The 22,808-nt window shown below is 45.4% G+C and overlaps 2 protein-coding genes across 5 annotated transcripts in view; one reads left to right on the top strand and one right to left on the bottom strand.

The window, feature by feature from the left end:
* The first annotated feature begins 2,795 nt into the window (after nucleotides 1–2,795).
* On the top strand, nucleotides 2,796–11,973 carry TP53INP2 (tumor protein p53 inducible nuclear protein 2). 2 transcript variants are annotated; one of them, XM_069077555.1, is made up of 4 exons: nucleotides 2,796–2,951; nucleotides 6,293–6,486; nucleotides 7,159–7,423; nucleotides 8,526–11,973. In XM_069077555.1, the coding sequence occupies exons 2-4, from the start codon at nucleotides 6,357–6,359 to the stop codon at nucleotides 8,773–8,775; spliced, it is 645 nt and encodes a 214-aa protein (XP_068933656.1). In that variant the 5' UTR covers nucleotides 2,796–2,951; nucleotides 6,293–6,356; the 3' UTR covers nucleotides 8,776–11,973. The 2 variants fall into 2 exon arrangements, with proteins under 2 accessions (XP_068933656.1, XP_068933655.1); XM_069077554.1 differs by lacking the exon at nucleotides 2,796–2,951 and adding an exon at nucleotides 3,034–3,368.
* Nucleotides 11,974–13,333: 1,360 nt separating this feature from the next.
* NCOA6 (nuclear receptor coactivator 6) overlaps nucleotides 13,334–22,808 on the bottom strand; it is a 67,338-nt gene continuing 57,863 nt past the window's right edge. For 2 of the 3 annotated variants that reach the window (XM_069077551.1, XM_069077552.1), the window contains 4 exons: nucleotides 21,440–21,508; nucleotides 18,837–18,873; nucleotides 16,906–17,054; nucleotides 13,334–13,914 (listed from right to left, as the gene is read on the bottom strand). In XM_069077551.1, the coding sequence (XP_068933652.1) occupies nucleotides 13,868–13,914; nucleotides 16,906–17,054; nucleotides 18,837–18,873; nucleotides 21,440–21,508 (302 nt within the window). In that variant the 3' untranslated portion in view covers nucleotides 13,334–13,867. The remainder of the gene's footprint in view (nucleotides 13,915–16,905; nucleotides 17,055–18,836; nucleotides 18,874–21,439; nucleotides 21,509–22,808) is intronic. The other variant, XM_069077553.1, reaches the window with a different exon arrangement.

Genomic DNA, 22,808 nt, shown 5'->3' on the forward strand with positions numbered 1-22,808 from the left:
TGGGCTGGGCCTTGAAGCATTTTAGGGCTTAAAAACGAGGAGGGCATTCTAAGCAGGGGATAAGATAATCAAAAGAAGGGGGCCTGTGTGGGAGACCACAAGGGATAGTCTAGACTGGGGAATTATGGATGATAAATTGGACAAGGACTTGAATGTCAGGCTGAGTAAAGAGCACTGCTTTTGTAATATGAAGACCTAGATTCAAATTCCATCTCTAGAGTCTGAATTTTCTGATCTGTAACACAAGGAGGCTGGACAAGATGATCTCTCAGATCCCTTCCAGCTCTCAATCACATTGTAATCCTGTGACTTTCTCCTCTGGACAATAGGAGCCATTGAAGTTTCCTGAGCAGGGGAGAGATGTGGTCAGAATCATAATTTGTATAGCACTTTAAGGTTTGCAAGGGGGATTACACATATATCATCTCATCTGATCTTACAACAACCCTATGAGTAGGTCCTATTAGGGGCAGAGAAACTAAGTAACAGTCATGGTCAGTCATAGCTTTTAAGGGTCTAACCTAGGATTCAAATCCAGGAATTCTGCTGACTCCAAATCTAGCACTCTTTCCTATACACATATGTTGCCTTTTGTGGAAGGTTTAGGGGTCAGGTTGAGGGCAGAAGGAGTTCACAACTCTTTCCCTGCTTAGGATCTGGTGTCTATGAAGTCCTGGAGCCTGGGTTCTCAGCAGGGGCTGGCCAGCAGGAAGATTGAGTCATTACTCTCTGCCAGATTCAGGCATCCTGGGCCTCACCCTTCTGGGAGAGCCAGTCACATGGGGCCCCTTCCCTATGTCCTGGGGCCAGGCTTGGTGTGGTCAGTGACAAAGCAACTAGGCATGTCCCTCGTCTAATCCCAATTTTAGCCCAAGGTTCCCTAGGACTCCCAAGTCCACAGCTTCCTGTTGTACCAAGGTGGGCACACAAACATGGGCCCCAAAGAGGCTCAAGAGTCAATTCAGCTCCAACCCACTGCCCCTTTTCTAGTAGGGAGAAGACTCAGCTCCCCTCCAATTCCCCCCCAATCTCCTCATCTTCAGAGTGGTAGGGCTGCAGGTGTAGGACCCTGGGAGTGGCTAAGGCCAGGGAATCCTGTAGTGAGGAACAGAAGTATAAGGGTGTTACGGGCTGTGGATTCCTGGAGAGAGTGGAAATATAGAATTTAGAGTGGAAAAAGACTTTAGAGATCAAATTCCATCCTTTTTTTTTTCTTTTTGGAGGGCATTTGGGGTTGTGACTTGCCCAAGGTCACTCGGCTAGTTTTTGTTTCTATTCACTGAACCACCAGCCGCCCCCTAGTCCTGTTCTTTTACAAGTGGGGAAGATAAGACTCAGAGGAGATAGCATTTGCCTAAGGTCATATAACAAGTTAATGGCAGAGCTGGCTTTGAAGAAACTGCAGTGAAAAATCATAGACCTTAAAAGTATCAGGAGACTTAGGTCTTCAGTGTGATTTGGACTCTTTGGTGTCTTTCCCGTTTCTGGTCTTCAGTTTGTCCCTCTATAACAAGAGAATTGTGCTATGGTCTTCAAGATGCCTTCCCATCAATTACCAAGCATCCACTGGGTGCCAGACACTGTGCTAAAGTGCTGCCAATACAAAGACAAAAATGAAGCAGTCTCTATAGTTATAGAGCTTGCCTTCTATTCTGTGTCCAATTTTAAAGTGTTAGGTTTGCAGCTAGGTTTGTCGGTGGTAGCATTGAACTCCAGGGAATGAGTTCAAACTCCACCCAGACTGAAGTGTGAGGGACTCCCTTACTCCATTCCCTGCTTTCTCTTGATGAGGAAGTTTCTCCTTTCCTCCAAACCACCCTAGCTGCTCCTAACCTCTTGAGATCTGACAGTCTCACTTTTCTCTTCACCTACCACCTCCATAAAGATCCTGGAGCCAGAAACTTCTGAACTCTAACCTCCAGACTTGCTCTGAGAAGTACCCAGCTAGCGCTTAACCATTACTTAAGGTCCCTGTCCCATATCCTAAAGCTCTGGAACCTCTGATGTCACTGAACCTGTGAACAAAGGTGGTTCAAATGTGAGTGGTCTAGGTTGGGTTTCCATTGCTTCTAGCCTCAAATCCCAGGGGAGAAGTGAAGTGAGAGACAGAAGGGAGTACCATCTTGAGGGACAAACCTTGGGGTTGCAGAGTCCGGAGGTTACAGACCACAGAAAGAATCTCAGAGCTTAAAGGTGCCTTGGAGATCATCTAGACCAGGAGTTCTTAACTTGGGATCTATGAACTAGGTTTAAAAAATCGGTTAACTACTTCGACATATTTGATTTCCTTCGATTTTCCGTGTATTTTGCTTTGTGCTTTAAAAAATAGTGAAGTGACTATTGGGGACTGGCAAAGGGGTCCATAGTACAAAAAAAAAAGGTTAAAAACTGATCGAGTCCAACTGCCTTTTATGTTACAGATGAATAAACCGAGGCTGAGAGGAGCACAAATTTGCTAAGGACACTTAACGAGGGGACGTCTCTCCCAGGACTGATAAGAGCTTCTCCAGGAGCCCTGAAGTCCAATTTAATACTTGGTTTATTTCCTCCCTATTCTTTGGGCACTCCTGTGTCTTCCTAACATTTCCCCAGGTCTCCCTGGGACCCCTCAGGAAGAATCTGATTGACTCAACCTTGAGGACCAGCAGGGGGCCCTTCCATGAAGAGCAATCTCCCCTAGAGCTATTTAAGACCCGGGAGGCCAGTATTACCGGATCTCTTCTCTCACCTCCCCCTTCTCCAGAGGATAGGGGAGGGGTTTGAATAAGGAATGGAGCGGGACGATAGGGGCAGGAAGAACTGGGGAGGCAGCTACCCGACCCGGGAGTACATGGTGGAAGGAAGAGGGGAAGCACCAGGCTAGAGGATAAGCTGGATCCACCCAAGTGGGTCAAGCAGCCTTGACCCACTGGGCTGGCACAGGACTAAGAAAGGCTGGTCGGAACCTAAAAGTATGTGTGCCCTGTTGTGGGTGGATCACCGGGTTGGGGGTAGGGGACCCGGGGACACACAATTCTTGATTGGCCTCGGGCCGCCCGGGCCGTGACGTGAGGGCGGGCGGGCCCCTTTGTGACGTCACAATCAGCTGTTTGAGCGTTCCAATTTGTGCCTTGAGCCCCGGCGGATCTGCTGCCAATACACCAACCCCCGCCGGGAGCGCTGGAAGCAAAGCCTGCATCCCCGCAACCAGCCAGCCCCGGAGCCGGCCCCCAGCCATGCTGCTGGACCTCTAAGGAGCCTCCTGCCCCGGGACACTCTGCCACAGCAGGCTCTTTTCCCCCTTTCCTGTCGCTTGCTCCCCAGCTCCAACCCGGCTAGCTCCGCGCTCCCTGCCGCGGGACGTGGCCGGCGAGTGGAAGCAGCCCCAGGTCAGTGCAGTCCGGACTGGGCCTCTCTCTGCAGCTCTGAGCCGGAATGACCAGAGCGCCGTCAGGGTCGGAGAGTGGTGGGGGGCTAGGGCTATTTTTGTGGCTGCTCAGGGATCCGCACGGCTCGGGGACTTCGGGGGGGGGGCCCGCTTGTGGCTCCGACTCCCGGCCCCCGGGGGACGGGAAGAGCAGCCGTAAGAGGTCGAAGTGGGTGAGGAAGGGAGCTTGCGGCTCTCTGCTGGACCGGGGGCTGCTCAGGGGACCGGGCTTTAGGAGAGAGAGGATGCTCCTGAAGCTACGCAGACGCTACTGCGGAGGGGACTGAGCTGGAGGTTGGAGGAAGCTCGGAGGCTCTGGGGTTAGAGGTTTCGAGGCCTGGGTGCAAATCTTGCCCCTTCTGAACGCGGCGACCCCAAGGCTATGGAGGCTGGGCTGACCCAAGACCGCTGGACCCTTAGTCCCGCAGGGTTGCCCTCCCTCCCTCGCTAGAGATCCGGCTTCGCTCCTGGGCCTTTGTCTCTTGGCTTCGCCGCTTCACCAACCGCAGGAGCCCAGAGCCCCACTGCCCTCTGCCCATTGGCTCCCTGGGGTTGTCCGCTGCGGTTACGTCATCATATTTGCATATGACATTGAGTCGTCACCAAGGCCAGCTCCTCCCCGCCACCCTCGGCTCCCCCAACTCCGACTGTCCTCTGGTGACCCGGTTGGGTTGGAACTGGATAGAGGCCTGATGGGGCGAGGCCTGTGGCTAGACTGGAGGGGCCCGGGAGGGATGGGGATGGGGAGGGGTAGGGTTGGGTTTGGGACCCTAGTGAAGAAATGCCAATTACTAACCTGAGGCCCGACGTCCGAGTTTAGTGGGTCTGGTCTCTCCCTAGAACCACCCAGGGCAAAGTAATGATGATATGCACTGGACTTTAAAATTCCTGGGAAACAGACCTTTCTGTGGGACCAGAGAAACACAAGCTCAGGGACTCCAGGAGTTGGAAGGCTGATGCTGGTGCTGTTTCCCCTTAGCCTACCTAGCTCTGACTTTCACTCCATAGTGAAAAACTTCCCTGGGAATGAGGGAAGTGAGGCATCAGGGGCAGGTAATACAATCCTGGAGCTCATGACCTCTGGGGCAACATTGCCTGTCTGTGGTCCAGTTGGAGCTGGTGAGGTTTATATTACTTTTCTCTGATGGCCTGTTTCCTTTTCTGCTTCTCTCCTTGCCCTTGAAGAAGGGCTAGGTTGGATGGGCAGGCAGAGGACACAAGGCAGTTATCCTTCAGGAGGGGTAGGGAGGGAGTGCTAGTGGTAAATGTGCTTGGCCTGCCCATCCTGCTTGATGCAGTATAAAAAGCACTGAATTTGGGGGCAGATTACCTAGATTCCAGGTCAGAGTGAGTTAAGATGGGCTTCTGGGCAATTTTTTCCCCCTTTTCAACTGTCAAGTTTCCCCATCTATAAATAGGGGCAGTAAGACTACCTACCTCACCAGGTTGATGTGGGGTAAGCACCCACAAAACACTATAGGAAAGTGAGCTGCTGCCACTATGATTATGATGATCCCCTTTCTTGGTTGAGGGACAAGCCTAGTTCTCAGAGCTGAGATTCTGGGGTCCCGTTCCCAGCTGCACCACTGACTCACTGGGAGCCACAGAATCTATTTTGGGCACCTCTTGCAATGACTAAAGGGATTTGTCTTCCCAAGGGCTATTTGGGGAAGTTAAAAACAAGGAAGTTGTTTGGCTAGTAGGAACCTGCTTGGGTTCTGATGCACCCCTGAAGGTGGTGGGATGGTGACCAGGTGTGTAAGGATCCCAATTCCTGACAGTTGTGTGGAATGCTCAGTTTATGAACCAAATCTGCTTTGATCTTCAAATAGACCACAATATTCTAGGATGTTTATGCTAAAGGGGACCTCAGAGACCACAACATCCAATCCTCTCATTTTACAGATGAGAATAGTTTGCCCAAGGTCACATAACTCATAAGTATCCTAACCAGAAAATAGAACTCAGGTCTCCTGACTCTAAATCCAGTGCTCTTTCCATCCTATCTTGCAGCCCCTTGGACCTCAGAGCTCTTCTCTCCTGCTCATCACTCTCCCTGTGGTGCCAAGCCCCCTTTCTTAGGCTGAGTTATTCCTGTGACCCACCTTTTCTTGGAAGTGAGCGAAGTCTGGTACAGGGAATGCATGGTGAAGGAACTCCCTGTACTGATACATATCAGAAACTCTCCAGCACTTATATAGTCTTGCCTTGGGAACTGACTGATTTTCTCAGGATCATATAATCAGTGTCAGAGGTAGAACCTGAGACCAGGTCATCTTGACTCCAAGGCTGGACTGTCTATCCACTGTCCAGGCTTATTTTAATCCCCTAAGACAGGCCACTGTTAGATTCTTTTAGGGACAGGTGGGGATACAGGATGCACAAGGCAGAAAACCTAAAAGACTTGATGCCCAGTCTCAGGCCTGGAATATCTGGGGCCAAGGCTCTAAATTGTCTTAGAATCAAATAAATGAGAACATTTATTTATTCTGCTGTCCTGGGGTATGGGAGGGGATGGTGGAAGGAGGAAGATACTCAGTACTTATAGGAAAGACTGCCTACCCTGGGCCCACGCTTTGTGCCTGAGGATTCCTCTCTGTAGCAGGAAACCTTGCTCAGCTTTTAGTAGAGAGGAGGGGAAGAATTTATCCCTCATCTTCCTCCTACTCCTTCCAGGGAGTTTCCCTTTCCTGCTAGTGTTGAAGAATTATTACCCTAATTTACACCTCTTTCTCAAAATCTGTCCCCACTAGGACATTGTTACCTCCTATCCCAGGTCCTGGGGTGCATCCCTGGGTGGGCAGAAGGGTCCTCCCTAGCCCCAGCCTATGAGATATGTGAGTGGGAGCCCAGGACCTGACTGATTTTTAGCTTCTTTGTCCTCAGGTCTCTGTAGGGCCATTGAAGCTGGGCCTTCCACTGCTACCTCCCCCACCTCCACTTGGGCACCATGTTCCAGCGCCTCACCAGCCTCTTCTTTAGCACCAGTCCACCCGCTGAGGAGCCCCCCTCCCCCAAAACCTTCATCTGCCCTGAGGATGAGGAAGAAGTGGATGGATGGCTCATTATCGACCTGCCTGGTAAGTAGCTGGAGAAGACCTTGGGTAACTGGTCAAGCACATCCACTGCCGGAGTCCCAGCTCCCGTTGAGTCCACACAAGGATCTCTGGGCTTAAAGAGCTGGGGTAGGGGTAGAATTCATGGGTCTTCTCATCTCCCATGTTGGGAGGGGATGAGGGCTAGGAGATATTCCAAAATTCTCTTTCAAGGTCCATTTGAAAGTATTCAGAGCTATTGAAATTTGTGGAGGTACAAGAGAATGACTTCTATTTTAAGGGGGAAGAATATCTCACCTCAGATCAGCCCAGAGAAGGGATTGTTGACTCTTCAGGCAGAAGATCCTAGGGAAGGAGACAGACCTGGGACCTGAGGGAATTATCCAGAGGGGGATGCTAGGCCCCTGACAGGCTGAGCAGAAGGGGATTGTGGCTGAGACTTCCCTCAGGGGCAACAACTGCTTCTAAAGGGGCTGTTCCTTGTTCTAGTCCTAGGGGAATAGCAGGGCCTGGCCTGGGGGAAGAAGAAAAGAAGACCTAACCAGAGAAGTGTACCAGCTGGGGGGAGGATACCTAATGCCAGTGGGCTTTGGGTCTGACTAATTATTCCCCTTTCTCTTCCCTATCCCACCATGTGTCCCTGTGTGTGTGGTCCCCTACCCCTGCTGTTGCCCCACTCCCTTACCCTCCCCTCAGATAGTTTTGCTGCCCCACCAAGTCCCAAACCAGCCCCCTCCTGCTTGCTGGATGAGAGTTGGTTTGTTACCCCTCCAGCCTGTTTCACTGCAGAGGGGCCTGAGGTGGGCCCTGCCCACCTGGAGAGCAGTCCCTTGGAGGACCTGCTCATCGAGCACCCCAGTATGTCTGTCTATGTCACTGGCAGTACCATCGTCCTGGAGCCTGGACCTGACCCCATCCTGACCCCACCCCGGAGTCCACCCCCAGCCAGAGCTGGCCACCGGTGAGCCTCAGAGACAGGAATAGGGAAGGAAGAACCTAGAATGAAACCAGGGATAAGGCGCAGGGCAAGGGCCTGGGTATAGAGGGGACTGAGTGAGTTGAACTGATCTGAAAACACTGATGGAAAAGGCCAATGGGGCCTGATAGGTGCAGCCCACGACCAGAAGGCCTATGGAAGCAGAAGCATGTCTGAAAGGGCCACCCCTGCTGGTCTAAGCACCAAGGCAGCATTCTCTACTGGGCTGATATTAAGAGTGGGCTTGTGTCACCATAGGGTCCTGAGGCTGGGCTCATTTTTTACAGAGACCTTTAGTGCTAGAAAAGAGGGGCTGCTTTGTGTGTGTGGCATTTCTGCTCTGAAGCTGTGGTGATGGTTAAAATCATCACTGTCCCTGGGAGATCCCAGTCAAAGGGTAGAAGAGGAGGTGTCAAGCTAGGATGTACTGGTGTCCTTTGGAAAGGTCCCAGATCAGTAGGATAGAGAAAAACCCCGTATGGGGTGAGGCTTGGCTGTACCTGGAAAAGTCAATAATAGATTCTCTGGTGATATGGAAGGACCTTTCAAGTGAGGATAAATAGCCTAAGGCAGGAGGTGTGTGTGTGTGTGTGTGTGTGTGTGTGTGTGTGTGTGTGTGTGTGTGTGTGTGAGAGAGAGAGAGAGAGAGGGGGGGGGGGGGGGGGATGTATTTCTTTTTTTTAAGTTCAGGGACCTCAGATTGAGAACTGCTGACCTGAACAGGGGGAGGGGAGTGTTCCTGAGTAGTGTAGCCAGAGGAGGCAGAAAGTAAGGCTGAAAGAATCAGTAGAGACTATCCTTTGATAAAGAGGACTATGAATGCTCTTTAAAGAGAAATAACTTGCATGTTAGATAAATCATGTAGCATGGATTGGGGGAAGGAAAAAATGGAGACAGGGAAGTTAGGTAGGTGGCTAAGAGTCCAGGCAGGAAATGATGAAGGCCAGTCTCTAGACATTGTAAATCAAAGGCCTGGAATTAGGGGTCAGGCAGGATGGGGAGTTTAGGGGATACTGGGCTCTGGGCAGTGGTGGTAGGCCTCCTCCAAGTCCAGCTCTAAGCCTACTATATGTCTCCTCTCCCCAAGGGAGGTCATGCAAGCCCGAAGGGATCCAGGTCCTAGGCACCACACAGCCTCGATGCCCCCTCGGACAGCAGTGCTGGAAAAGGCCAGTCAGGCCCGGTGGGTGCAGCGGGCGCGCCAGAGGGCTGACAGACAGAGGCTGAGCCCAAAAGTTGTCCAGCGGCAGAACCGTGTTCGAGAGCGCCACCCCCGCCGGTCTAAGCACCAGGGCAGCTTTCTCCACCAGCCGTGCCAGCGCCAGTTCAATTACTGACACCCCTGAGGTCTACTGTCTGCCCATCCTGGGCTGCTCCAATCTACACTGCTCTCAAAATAAACCTCTCACCAGCCTTCCTCCCTCCTCTTCCCCGTAGACACTACCCTTCACCCACTTATTCTCACCAGCCTGCTCCTGCCACCTGTTCTGGACCTAAGTGGTGACCCCCACATGCTCCATGGACCTAACAGGCCAAGGCCCTGCTTCCCCAAGGGAGCTTCCACCCAAGGAGAGCCTAGAGGGAAAAAGGTGTTGCTAGCCATCCCTTTGGGGTAACTGTCTCCCTCTGGTCATTCCCCTGTCCAGAGATGCCAGTCCCTTACTTCGGATCTCTGCATTCCCCAACTGATTCCTCCCATTCCCTACTTCTAAACCCTGTCTTGTGAATTCTGACCCCCTTCTTCATCCCCCAACCTTGACCCCCTTGTTTTCCTACATCTGACTCCACCTACACACATACAAAACACTGGTTCCATCACAACTCTGCCCCTCCCTAACCTCCCTTCTAGGATATCTGTCAGTGAGTAACGGAAGTGTCTTTTCTAAGGCTCCCTGAAAAGTCTTGGCAACTAGGTTGCAATGCCCTAAGGCCCACTTCCTATTGTCTGTACCTGAGGACAGGCTCCTTAGAGCTGTCCCAGGCCTCTGAAGGTAAAGTATGTTGGAGAGGGCTGTGAGATGTGAAACTGGAGAGTGAAAGAATGGAGGGATTCAGACAGAACAGAAAGTCAGAGACAGACTTGAGAAAGATAAGAGTCAGGAGAAGCAGCTCTGGAGGAGGAAAACCCTGAGCACAGGAAAACTAGATTTTTACTAGCTGAGAGAGACCTAACCCTAGCTTAGTAGAGTGCTTTACAGAGTAAGTAGGTGGTTCCCTCAGTCTGATGCCACACACACCATGACCAGAATTCTGGTCCAGGTGATTGCTCTCTTTCCCACCCTCCCTCAAGGTATCAGAATTGGGGGCATCCAGGAAACCCTAGGAAGACTGGGCTAGCAGTTCTCCTGGGAATGGGGATGGGACTCTCTAGGACTGGGTTGAGGACAATGAAAAGGATAACTTTCTGACCTCAGCCTGATGATTCTAAATGACTAAGCTGCCCAATTTACTTCCTGCCTCAACCCCAGAGTTCTGTGCTTTGCATTATAAATGTCTCAGCTACCCCAGAGCTAAGGAGAGTCCTCTCTACTCCAGGATGGACAGATCCCCTGGTGGTCCCAAGCCTTCCTGTGTTGACTATTGTTTAGATTCAGCCCTTGGAAGAAGGGTAGAGAAGAACCTCCTCTGGCCCTTTCACTGCCCACCCATTCCGAGGTTCTCACCCCTAAGAAACTGGAGTTATCAGTATCAACCTTTACTGAGGTTCCCTACCTTCTTTCCACCTGCAGAAATCAGGTGGCTGTTCTTTTTTCCCTGAGGTGTGTGGGAGAGGGAGAGAAGGTCCCAAAACCATGGCCAGCTTGGGATTTAAAAAGCAGCTGCCCCTTCTGATGGTATGGGCTATGAATTCTGGGCTTAGATACCAGCAACTGTCCCCTTGCAATGCCCTGAATTGCCCATCTGTTTCTAGATGTCATTCTTTTTTTCCTGTCTCTTCATCTTCCAGTTCTGTCTCTCAAACTTTCAAGGATTTTTATCTCTAACATGAGTTATTCTGTCTACTTACCTCTTTTCCCATTACTTGGCCCTGGATCTATAGCCAGAGTATGACAGGGCTGGCTTCCTGAGTCCAGGTGCCTATAGTTTCATAGCTATGTGGGCAGGAGCCCCCAAGGAGCAAACCAAATTATTTTTTAAAAATTAAAACAAGATGACATTTTAAAAATACTTTCAGCTCACTCAGAAGTCAGTGATTAGTATCACACCCTGTACCTTCTACGGTTCCCTCAACCCTCTTTCAAGAGTCTTTTCCCAAACCCCACTTCAGTCACCTCACACCCAGCTATGCTGTGGCTTTCAACTATCTGGTTTTAAAAGTTTCATCTTCCCTGTTCCAGTTCTGAGGAGCTGGGTTTGGCTCGTTCCTAGTAGCTGTTTAATGGGGACTGGAGTGAAGGAAGTCTGGAGAGCAGGAGCTGATCACTCTAAACCTTGCTTGTCCCATTAATGCCTCCCCCTCTTCTCAAGGATCAACATAAGCTGACCATAAGACTTTTCTACCATCCCATAGACACTGTAGCATCTGAGTGTGGCAATATTTTATGTCTAGATTTTTAAGACCTGACACCACTCCGTCCCGTTTGTTCGACTACAGAGCCACCAGATCTTTTCATGCTGTATGGACTGTGTATGTGCCTTTCACCCTTAGCTTGGTTCTGGGTTTTTCAAACCACAGAACTTGAACAAATTAAGGAACCAGTGTTCATGAAGTCCTATGCAACCTAAGACAGGGAGTCAGAGTCTGCAATGACAACTGTTTCAGAGACATTGGGGAAATGACCAGTTTGTGAGGAGTATTAGCTAGACATCAGTATAACCAGCACTTCAACAAAATTGTGTGTGTGCGTGAGTATGTATGTGTGTGTGTGTTAGGGGGAGATGCCCATCTTTTTGTTCTAAGGGTTTGTTTCTAAAGAGTAAGCACTGTTCACAAAGGCAGCATCACTCTTCTCCTGTTGAGTCTTGAGAGCATGAATCTGCCCTTCTCTCCCCCCAAGTATCACTTCCCTGCCCCCTTGCTCCCCACTCTGGTCCTAAGAGGACCTATGCGTGTGTGTTTTTACCTGTGCAGTTGTGACCGGTTTTAAGCATATATGTGCAACCAGAAATCCACCAATCCGCCCCTTAGAGCGCCTCCTTTCCTCTCTCAGAGGGCATCACTGCCCCCCAGGTGCTCCAGATCTCGAATGCCTTACTAAATCCAAATGGCTTTGAACTAGGGGGCTTAATGCAGACAAACCACCCACTTTCTGATACCTATGACTGTAGCTCTGCCACCTGGTTCCAAACAAAGCTAACAAGCTGTGTCTCTGTCATATGCTGAGCCCAGATTGTAGGAGGAACCTTCTTAGAATGTTTAAAATGTGTGTTGGTGGACTCAAGGATGCAACCACCTTGACTCTGTCGTGGTGTGTGTATGTATGTGTGTGAGTGTAACAGGACTCTTGAGTGTTAGACTGTAACGCTATTCCTCTGTGGGGGAAAAAAATTAATATAAAAGAAAACACAAGAAATAAAAATCTATTTAAAGCATATACTGGAGTTGAATTATCTTGATTTGGGGTGCACCAGAGATCCCATGTTTATGGGGCATTGAGCAGGAAAAATGACAAGTGGCATAGACTGGGATAAGGTCACATTCCTAGTCCCCTTGTGCTCTCTGATGTGTGATGATGCCAGGGATATTGGCATCTTAAGAGAAAGGGCTGAGGCAAACTTAAGAATGGCAGCCCAGTGCTGTTCTCTCCCTACCTAAAAGGTCACCCCCATTCTGGATCGCTCTGTTCTAAGTGGTATGAACCTGAGAGTCACAGTATCCATAATCAGAAGGCTTGAATATAGGGAAATAAGAGCACAGAAGTGTGGCACCATCTCTGAGGAGGAGCTGAGGCACAACAAGCCACACTCTTTGTTCAGGGCCTAGAAGGTCTAGCTGGGGGGGAGGGAGGAGTATGATGGTGGTGAAGCCCCATTGGGCCTTCAAATGTGGCTCAGATCATCCCCTGGGCAGGATGCTGATCAGGATACTCTCTATAAACAGTGACTGTCAAGTGTCAGAGAGGAAAGACCATAAATGAAAAGGTCTATTGACCTAATGGGAAAGATGATAGCAAGACCTGAAGCTGAAGACTCAGGGATAGAGCAAGGTAGGAAAGAGAAATCAATGTGTACCCCTCTTGGGCCTCCAAAAAAGCCTGCGTGCACCTACATCAAAGACCTCATCCTCAGGCCTCAAATCTCCTTTTACCTCAACTGGGGGGAGGACAGGAGTAAGGGATAATAGCTGAAATTTATATAGTGCCAACCATGTCCCAGGGCACAGAGATAAGTGTTTTACAATTATTTCATTTGATCCTCACAACAGCCCTGGGAAGCAGGTACTATCATCACCCCCATTTTACAGATGAGGAAACTGAGGCAAGGTGGTAAAGTGACTTGCCCTGGGTCACAGAGCTAGTGTCTGAAATTGATTTGAACTCAGGTCTTCCTAACTCTGGGCCCAGAGCTCTATAAATTGGGCTACCTCGCTGCCCAAGAACAGCTAAGTACTACTGAACAGAATGGTGATGCTCAGCATCTTCAATGAATAAAAGTTTCCTTCTATACCTAGAGTGATAGACTTAAAACTGGAAGGCCTCTTCACGGTCACTTAGCCCTGCATTTGCAGTCAGGAGTTGGATTCGAATCCTAGTTCTACCACTTTTTCCTGTTTAACCTCAGGTAAGTCTCACTTCACCTCTCTGGGCCCACTTCCTTATCTGTACAATGGCGGAGCTGGACTAGCTGACCTCTGAGGTTCCTTCCAGGTCTGCATCTCTAAGCTCTCATTCTGCAGATGAGAAAACCTTGCCCTTTCCTTAGAGGAGGGTCCACTATTGCTAATAATACCCTTCATGGTCTAAAACAATGACATTTATTTAGAGCAATTTGGAATTCCACATTATACAAACCCTTATATTCTCTTTATTCACTGGTCCATTTTTCTACAACAAATATGTCTGAAATCATCTATAATAAAATTATTTACAACATTTCCAAAGGAGAGGGATTATTTCTGCCCCCAATACAGCTATTCACAGAGTACTTCCACTGCACAAAACATCACCAGTTACCTAAGAACGGCCACTGTGTCTGCTAGTTTGCTTAGGAAACAAATGTGAAATCTAGACATTTACAACAGCAGGTTGTCATTTCTTACAAGACATAATTCTTTTTGGAAAACTTGAACTTCATCTTGCCACAACAAATAGTTCAACCTTGCCTCTCTTGCTGTTCATTAATAAAGAGGCTATGTGGGTTGAGAGAGGAACAATATTATTAAAACGATAACTGTACAGAAAGTGTTGTGTTTTTTTTAAAAATCACAGCTCAAAATTGCTTTTTGTAAAATTCACACACATTTACAAGTCTCAAGTTGCCTGAAGCGATTTACTTGGATTTCCTTCGTTTGGACTGCATCACGCTGGCTGCAGGCTCTGTGAGGAAGAAAGGAAAAACATGCACAGCTTAGGACATCTAGCCCCTGGTTTCATTTTTCTACCAATCGCTCGCAAGTTCTACAATGATAAATCTTCTTCACTGGGGATCCCATGAGAGCGAAAGCTGAGTTGCAAAGTAGAGTCTCCTCGAGCTGTATCATACGACAATTCTCAAGGCAAAATACTGGTCAGCCAGTACAGTAATAGGCAATAGGATCAGATACCTAATTCAATTTAACATTAATTAACAATTTAGCATCTACAAGGTACAAAACATTGCTTAGGTGTTAGGGAGAGAAAGATTCTGAAAAAATGATGGTCTCTACCTTTATGGAAGTTACATTCTAATGATACATGTAAGTCTAAAACAAGCATGATGCAAGATGGGGGCAAAGGAAAGATCTAGACAGACTGCTCCAGGAACATCTAGAGAGGGCAATATTTTCATAGGCTGGGATAGTGATGGTAGGGAGAAAAAAGTTCATAGACATGGAGGTGATTTGAATGCAGTATTCTCTGCAGCTGCTGGCTGTTGCTGAGGCAGTGCCTGGCATGTGTGCCCTCTGGGGAAGCACATGCATACCCAGCGACACAGACCCTCAGGAGAAACACTGAGCTCTCCTCCTGCAGTCCCAGAGGATTTTCTGGTTGGTTGAGTGACCTGTCTACAGATTAGTAAAAAGCCCTAACAGAAATAGCAGTAGCTACAGACAGCCTCACCTCTACAGAGTTAACTAAGTGACGCCTGTTTCCAAACCCTGCAGTAAGTCTCAGGCCAGCCCCACTCCTCTCAGCTGACTAGTGCCCCAAAGGGACCTTGGCATGGGTTCTTTTGTAAAATTCTGAATTTAAACACCAAATAAAATATGCATTTCCATGTACACAGTAGAAACAAACAAAAAGTACTATACATAAAAAAAAGCTTACTTTTCTTTTTAAAATATAATTTAAGTTAAATACAAATTCAAACTGTGGCTTCTAAAACTGTCCTGCTTGTCTGTGATTTTTTTCTGGCCACTTTTCTTTCTTTGCCATTTCTTAGTTTCTCCTTTTTCCTGTCTACCCTGTTCCTAGTTTTCCCTCTACTTCTACCTACCTAATCGCCAAAGTGAAAAAGAAAAAAGGAACACCCTTCTAACAAATACAACACATATTCTGTATAGCATTTCCTGCTGTAGACTGCTTTGGATCCCACTCTCCTACCAGGCAACCTAACTTGTTGCTTTCCTTACACTTCTGGATTTTTTGATGGTCCAGGTGAGCAAAGACCAGGAAGTTCTCAACAATCCAATGTGGCTTCCAATGTTGGCCACTCCAATGTTTATCTTTCTTCTGGCCTTAGGTGTCTGAAGCAGACATAGCCTAGAGATTTCAAGCATGTGAGGGAGGATTAACAATAAGGAAAGGAAAAAGGGAAAAGTATTTCAGAACCATTCTGTCCACAATCTAGATTATGTCCTTTGAAATACCGAGTAGTGTTTCTTCCAAAATGGTTTCTGCTGAAAAGACAATTTTAACTGAGAAAGCAAATCCTCAGATACCCAGGAATCTCTTGTGCCTTCTTTGCTGCCTGAAATATAGGTGTTACTCTATTAACTAGGGTCCGTGGTGCAAAGAATTTTGTGTACCCTCCATCTCAAATGGCTATGGCACAGATTCAGGGAAGGTGAAAATGGCAGTTGAGAGGCAAGGAGAGATGGGGTAGGATTAGGTTTCCTTAAACTTCTACTCCCTTCAATCTCTTGCTTATGGTCATTAGTTCCTATTTTTCTCTATTACAAACTCAATGGCTAAAGAGCATGTCCCAATGCATGCCACACATGCCATTCCCTCTCAGGAACATGATATGTTGAGGCCACAGGCTGAGAATTCATAGTAGGTGAACTGAAGGCACAGAAATCAAACCTATCTAGGTCTGCACAATTCTCTGATGTTAGAGGCTGGCACCTTGTTTACATTTCTAACCATCTGACAGCTACCCAGCCAGGTAAAGCACAGATCAAATAAAGGAGGGATGCAAACATAGGGTATACACTTTGTGAGGGAATTCTTCTGGATTCTAAGCTCACCTGTGGGAGCAATCTGACACACTAAAGCCTAGAAATATTGATGACCTACAACACCTCTGTCAAGCCTGGATTAGCCTTAATGAGGCTGAATCTCTCAGTAAGTTAAGAAAGTTCATCAAGAATGGCAGCCCTTGCTTATAAGGCACACTCGCTTGATTAATCACCACACATGCTTTTTTCATGCCATTTCCTATATTAGAATCCTGTCTGCTTCCATGAATCCTGTTGATATCCTGTCTATCTTACCTCAAGTATAAAGCTATTTCAGAAACCTTCAAGTTGGAAATGATCCTTTCCTTCTTCGACTTCATGTACCACTTGGCTTACATTGCTCTTAAACGCTTACACAGTCCAATATGCATTATCAGTGTCTGGGTTTGTGTCATATCCTTCTACTATAACATAAGCACAATGAGGCCAAGGACCAAGACTTATTTCTCATATCTCCCTAGAACATAACATAGTGCTTAGCACATGATAAGTACTTGGCAAATATTTGTTAAACTTAATTTCAGTGTCTTCTCTTCAAGGTCAGCTATTTTACTGTTCAAAATCTAGTTCAAGGAGAATTACTACAGGAAAGGAGACTCTTCAAGCTACACAGAGAGAGGTATGGGTTTCCACTATTACAAAGTGTCCTTTTCCCCTCTCTACTTCTACCCAACAGCATTAGTTTCTATAAATAGCATAGTGTGGTCTGTCTGCTTCTAAACAATAAGCTACCTTATGGTGGGACTTCTAAATTCACGTCCCTTCCATTTCACTCTTAGCATCTGAGGGAGGATTAACAATAAGGAAAGGAAAGGTATTTCAGAACCATTCTGTCCACAATCTAGATTTTGTCCTTTGAAATACCAAGTAGTGCCTAACAGTCAAAATACCTTGGTTGTAATGAGGCTATTTACTCAATAGGGCCCACCTTTTGAAGTGCTAGAAGCTGACGCTGGCCGGGAGGAACGCTTGCGCTGCCCATTTTCCCCACTCTCTGAGGCAGTGGTGGGTTCCTCGGCTCTTGAGTTTCTCCTGCTTGGAGTTTTAGACTTCTCCCCTGTCTCCTTGGGCTCATTACTAAAGGAAGGATAAAAGCACAGGATTTCTAGTAAGGGGCACGTATTCTGGTACAGAATTAGAGAAGGGTACAACAAACAGAAGTCAGAAACAGGAGGCAGAAGGCAGATTAAAAGAAAAAGTCCCCAAACAGAGGTTAGGTGGCAGAAGGGTGAACTATCTCACACAAGAAGGGTAAAGCAGCAGCTGTCAAAAGATAGGACTCTCAAAATTCAGAAAGCGGCACACGATCTTACAAAGAATTGTTTTATTCATATTTCAGGGTCATTCCTAATAATCAGAACCCTTAGGTAGAAATGGCCCCATCTTATTAATACTTGCAGTCTTAGAAACATGACCCCCAACTGCCTGTTCTAAACTAACCACTATTTATACTTCAAAGCCTGGTCTTTCACCCTCTATTTAAATGTACATGTACATTATACTGTATATTTAAAACATTGTCGTGGGGGAGTCTCGTTAGTACTGGGCTGTGAGGTTAACATATTAACCTGTACACGAGTTACTTAAACCTCCATACAGGAACAACTTATGTTGAGAAATAGAATGAAGGCCTTAAATCTGCCCAGCAAGCAGGCATCCCGAAGCTTCCCATTAACTCACTGACATGTCAACAGAAAACTGACTATCTGTATAAATGTAGACTTTTTCTAGCTAACACCCTGATGTCCCCAGGTACAGACATCTTCTTCCTCACCTCTATCCAGCTGCTTCTCACTTACATCTACTTCATCAGGACTGACAAAGCTATTCTCTATTTAACTGCCTGAGGTATAAGCCTTGTTCCAATAAGGCTGCAGCACTTCCCTACTATTTTGCTAGTCAATCACCACCAATGGCTAGTGCAAAATGCAGTCCCTTCTCTTCTCTTTCCTCTTGCAAAAATCCTCCATCTTCCTTCTAGCAGCATCATAACTAGGAATTCTCTTGCTAGCTCCTGTCTCCAAAGTCCCATTTTTGGACAGTTTGTTAGGAAGCTTGTTTCTTCAATTGAGCTGAAATCTGCCCCTGTGCAACTCACACCCAATTGAGCTTTCTGAGATAATAAATATTCTAACTGAATTTTCATGACAGCTCTTCATGGCAGTCTTCAAGCAGACACTGAATGACCACATATCAGGAAGATTGTATAATGAGGATTCTTATAGTGAGTACAAGGTTGGACTGGAGATTTCTCAGGTCTCTTCTTGCTATAAATCCTGTGACTCTATGCATGCTACACACTGAAAATAGGAGTAAGATGGAAAAAACCCTGAACTAAAAGTCAGAACTGGATTTAGACATGGCTCTGCTATTAATTTATTTTGAGACCTTGGACACTTCATTTACCTCTGGGACTCAGTTACCTTACCTGTACAATAATGAGGATGGACCAGATGTATTCCAAGGCTCTTTCTTCATTCTATTATTCAAGAAATCTATGACCTCAAAAAGCTGTCTTTCCATTGGTATAGATAACTGGTTTAACTGTATAATGTCATTCACTTCCAATGGTGAGGAGATTTGGCCCACATTCTTGAATGCACAAGAAGTAGATAGGCATACTTATATTTATACTTATAGTAAAATACCAATCACCAACATTTATTAAGAGAAATCCTAGTTCTGGGGGCTAAAGTTAATCTGTAGCTAATGCCAGTGATAGCTAGCCAATTTAGAGGGAAAACAGGGGAATGAAGTGAAGAAAAAGGACAAGAAGAAAAGTCATTTAGAAACTGAGAAAGCTAACACTCTCCAAAGAGGCTTATATTCCTGCTGAATTTTCAGGAACTATCTTCTTACCTTTGACTGGTGACTACAGCAGCATTTGCTTCCAGTTCTGCAAGAAACATAAAAGGAGACTAAGAAGATGCCCTTTCCAGAAGCTGTTGTAACATGACCCCAACCAAAAACACAGGTGTCAGAAGTGTCCCTGTCCAAGGGTACTCATGGCAGATGGTAGAGTACTGGCTAGTATTGATGCCGTACAATGAATATGGTCTGTATGAAATCTGCTCTCTTTTTCCAACAACTCTATGCTGTAAACAACTCTTAAGATCAATATCATTTGACATTAAGGTAATTAAATCTAGAGTTTGACTTTTAAATAGATCCACCAAGTCCTACACTTTCAAAAATATTAGTCTTCAAGTTCTACCTAAGAATTAATCATTTTAATGTTTTTATGCTTTAGGACTAAATTAAGTACCCTTGAGTTCTGACAATCAATGAACAATGTAAATTTGAGGACAGATTTAGGAGATATGGGATGAATACAGGGTTCTGGGTAATGTTTCCATCCTTCCTTGCTCATGTCTGCCACCTTGTGGTCACTTAGGAAAGTCAGCTGTGCTGGAGCAATTCTTGCTGACAAAAAACATTCCTCAAAGAAATATTACTTCATTCCAAGCCTTGACAACAGATCACTCACATCAAAAAGAACTGCTGAATTAAAAACTTTTTTTTAATGCTAACAGGGAAAATTTTGTATTTCAATGTTTATATTTACATGATATTGTCAATCAAGCAATGTTATAAAAACCAGCATCTCAGGGTTTCATACTTTAACTGTCTATGCAGTAAAATTAGATTTATCATCTCATTCACTAATTATTTCATATTATCTACATTTTGCCTTTATAACTAGGCTTAGAATAGTGCCCGGTGCATAGAAAGCACTTAATAAATATTGATTGATTGAAAAACTCTTTATAGGGAAGGACCTAGTATTATGCTTTCTTTTCTTAATTTTTTTTTCTTAAAAGAAAATTTAAACCACAGCCACCAAAATAAACCAACATTTATATACACAAACAAGAGAAAAAGATCATACGGGAAATTGATTTACAGACTGACTAAGGAACTCATTTAGTCAGCCCTAGAGTGAGTTTCTATCTCTAAAATGCTTCCTATATTGCTTATGAAATAATTTGCCCTCATTCCTCAGCCTAGCATTTGAGGTACTCCATCACTGGACAACAGCCTACATTTCTAGCTTTGTTTCGCTACTCACCCCCTACTCTCAGTACTCTAATGTTCCAGCATAGAGTAGAACTATGTGCTGCCTTTAGTCTGTGCTCTTGTACATACTATTGATTACTAGGAGAATGCCTTCCCTAATCCAATCTGTCTGCTAAAAGCCTATCCATTCTTGGAAGGCCCAGGTTAAATGCAACCCTCTCCTACTAAACAAGTGATATATTTCTCCCACAAATTTTCATAGTACTTTCTAGTTCGTACTGTAATTGTGTTTGTAATGTCATAGAAGACTTCAAGTTTCTTTCAAGAAACTTTCAAGACTTTCAAGGTCCTGCAAAAACTTAATACATATCTACTGAGTTTAATCAATAACTTTAAATTAATTAAATCAACAAGTATTAATATTGAATGCTTACAGGCTCCATACATGGTACATATATAAAGCCCTGATCTCTCTCTCACACTCACACATCGAGACTAAAACATGATTCACGCAAGATGTGTATGAACTTAGATCTTAACAATCATGTCCTATTGTATCTGTCAAATCATTCTGGTTTCCTTCCCTTAGAAATACTATTCTAGGACTATTTGCAGCATCCTAGGCCTAGGGGACAAACAAAAATCTACATAGGCTGAAATGACTTTAATTTGCTGAAAATGCTTTGCAATTTAATCAGAGATCTGCCATACAAGTCCTGGCTTAAGTCATAATTAATGAGAGCACTATTTAACAGCATTTTCATTTTATGTTTTATAGCAGCCAGCAATTCCCCAAGGTTCCTGGGAATATGCTGGAGCAGTGGGACCATAGATGAACAACAAAAGAATACTAAGAGTTCTGTTGGTTTACAGTACAAGGTACTGTAAGGACACCTGTGTTCTAGTTGTATGACTAAGAGAAAAGCCATTAAAAGCGTCTGCATATTTTTGCACAGGGAACTGACAATCTGGTAGCAACATGAAGAATGAATTAGAAGAACAGATTAAACTGGATGAGAGACCTGCTTGAATGCATGTGACATAAGCATGTAACACAGTCCTCAGAAAAGTAAGGGAGTTGGACGAGACAGACTAGATTTCTTTTCTTAGGATCCATGACCTTGTGACTTGAAAGAATTAAAGTGTCTTTTGTCAGTTAACTGGTTAATTATTACTACAAATAAGGAGAAGGCAGGAAGGCTGGAGCCTCTAAATGCAAGAAGAGTAAATCCTAAGCCTGTCATTTTACAGCAAAGTTGGTTCCTAAAAGGACATGTAAAATTTTTCATTGGTTTCCTTCCTTGAGCTGATATTTTTTTTCTCCAATGGGGTAAGAATGTATGAAAACAAAAGGCAGGTGAGCCCCAGTAAGAGGGCTAAAGCTAAGTCTATTACCCTCCAGTCCATTCTAACCCAAAGAGAAACTTTTCCAAAATATACTCTACCTGGTCTGTGTGCAGGTCCCTGAGGTGGTACAGCTGGGATCTCCTTCTGGGTCAGATTTGGTGAAGGTGCTAAAATAAGTGAGGAAAGCAGGGTGATCTAATTTTCTTTTTCAAAGCAAAATAAAATGTAGTAACTGTAGTGTGTGCCTTGATAAAAGAACGAACTTTTAAGCAGCCTTCTTACAGTACTAAATGAAGTACAGAGGGGTAAAGCAGACTTGAATTTACAAATAAATTCCAAGCCTTATTAAGAAGTTTATCTTTACTGACTGGCAAAGACCAGCACTTGGAAGTGTGTGTATATGTACATGCAAGAATGCTAGTTCCTCTCCTCCCCAGGACAACCACCCTTTTAGTAGCTATTTTTTTGTTTTTGGGGGTCAGCTATTCAAAGACACTGTAAGAATCATGAATGAAGGTCTTGGAAGGAAATTCAATCACTTCTACAGGACTTATAGTCTATTACATACCTTTTGGCAGGAAAATTCTATTTTGTCCTACTCCCTATTAAGATTATAAGCTTCCTAAGGACAGGAATCACCTCATATGTATACTTCTCTGTATCTATCAAAGTACCTAGCAATGCTGGACATGTACTTAATTTGTACATGTTTAATTAGACCAAGATTATAAGATCATATACCAAAATGCAAAACAAAAACAAAAATGTAGATGTTTTTAGTAAACAGCATTATAAAGAATCAGGGCAGGCAGCCTCTATTTCCCAGCTAGGAACTGTTACTACTAGATAAAGGCACTAGGAAAAACTTATCACTCTGGGACCAGCTGCCAATTATTACAAGCCTGAGGGAAGGGAGGGATATTCAAACAAAGGGTAGCACCAACAATCCACTAGCTCTAGTATTTGTGAGATCTCAAAAAGTGGGTCTGATAGAGTGTATATAGAAGCACCATTCCAGGGCTGTTTAGGAAGGGTGATTTGGATTCGAAGTTGCTGTTTCCAAGACCCATATTTTAAATCAAAGTCCACTATTGTATCAGGTTCTATTCCATTACTGGCCTGTTGTATAGTTCCCTAAGGCTTTGGTCCATGTGACTGGAACCAGGGGGGATTAGTATTTTCTAAGAATAACCAAGTTGATGGTGGTGATGTCTGGAAACTGTACCAACTGTAGTTGTTTGCATATTATAGAAGTAGACTAGGTGAAAGAGCTGTATCAGTTAAAATCATTCAAAGAACAGCCTGAAATGATAAATTAACCCCAGGCTCAACTGGTATCTACTGAAGCATTTCTTTCTCCCAGCTAGGGTACAATAAATAGAAGAGATGAAGCTACTGCAATCAACAGCAGAAATTCCAGTCATATAGGATCCTTGATATTTTATCCTCATATAACTACTTGGTATG

Source organism: Petaurus breviceps, unplaced genomic scaffold (genome assembly GCF_028583685.1).
Source record: "Petaurus breviceps papuanus isolate PSGF00001 unplaced genomic scaffold, PetGlider_PUasm1.0 90994, whole genome shotgun sequence".
Classification (NCBI taxonomy): domain Eukaryota; kingdom Metazoa; phylum Chordata; class Mammalia; order Diprotodontia; family Petauridae; genus Petaurus; species Petaurus breviceps.

Bases quoted from the DNA above. Each gene is read 5' to 3' on its own strand.
- TP53INP2 (XM_069077555.1), top strand. From the start codon at position 6,357: ATGTTCCAGCGCCTCACCAGCCTCTTCTTTAGCACCAGTCCACCCGCT. The intron at 6,487-7,158 runs GTAAGTAGCTGG...CCCTCCCCTCAG, and splicing joins GCTCATTATCGACCTGCCTG to ATAGTTTTGCTGCCCCACCA. The intron at 7,424-8,525 runs GTGAGCCTCAGA...CCTCTCCCCAAG, and splicing joins CCAGCCAGAGCTGGCCACCG to GGAGGTCATGCAAGCCCGAA.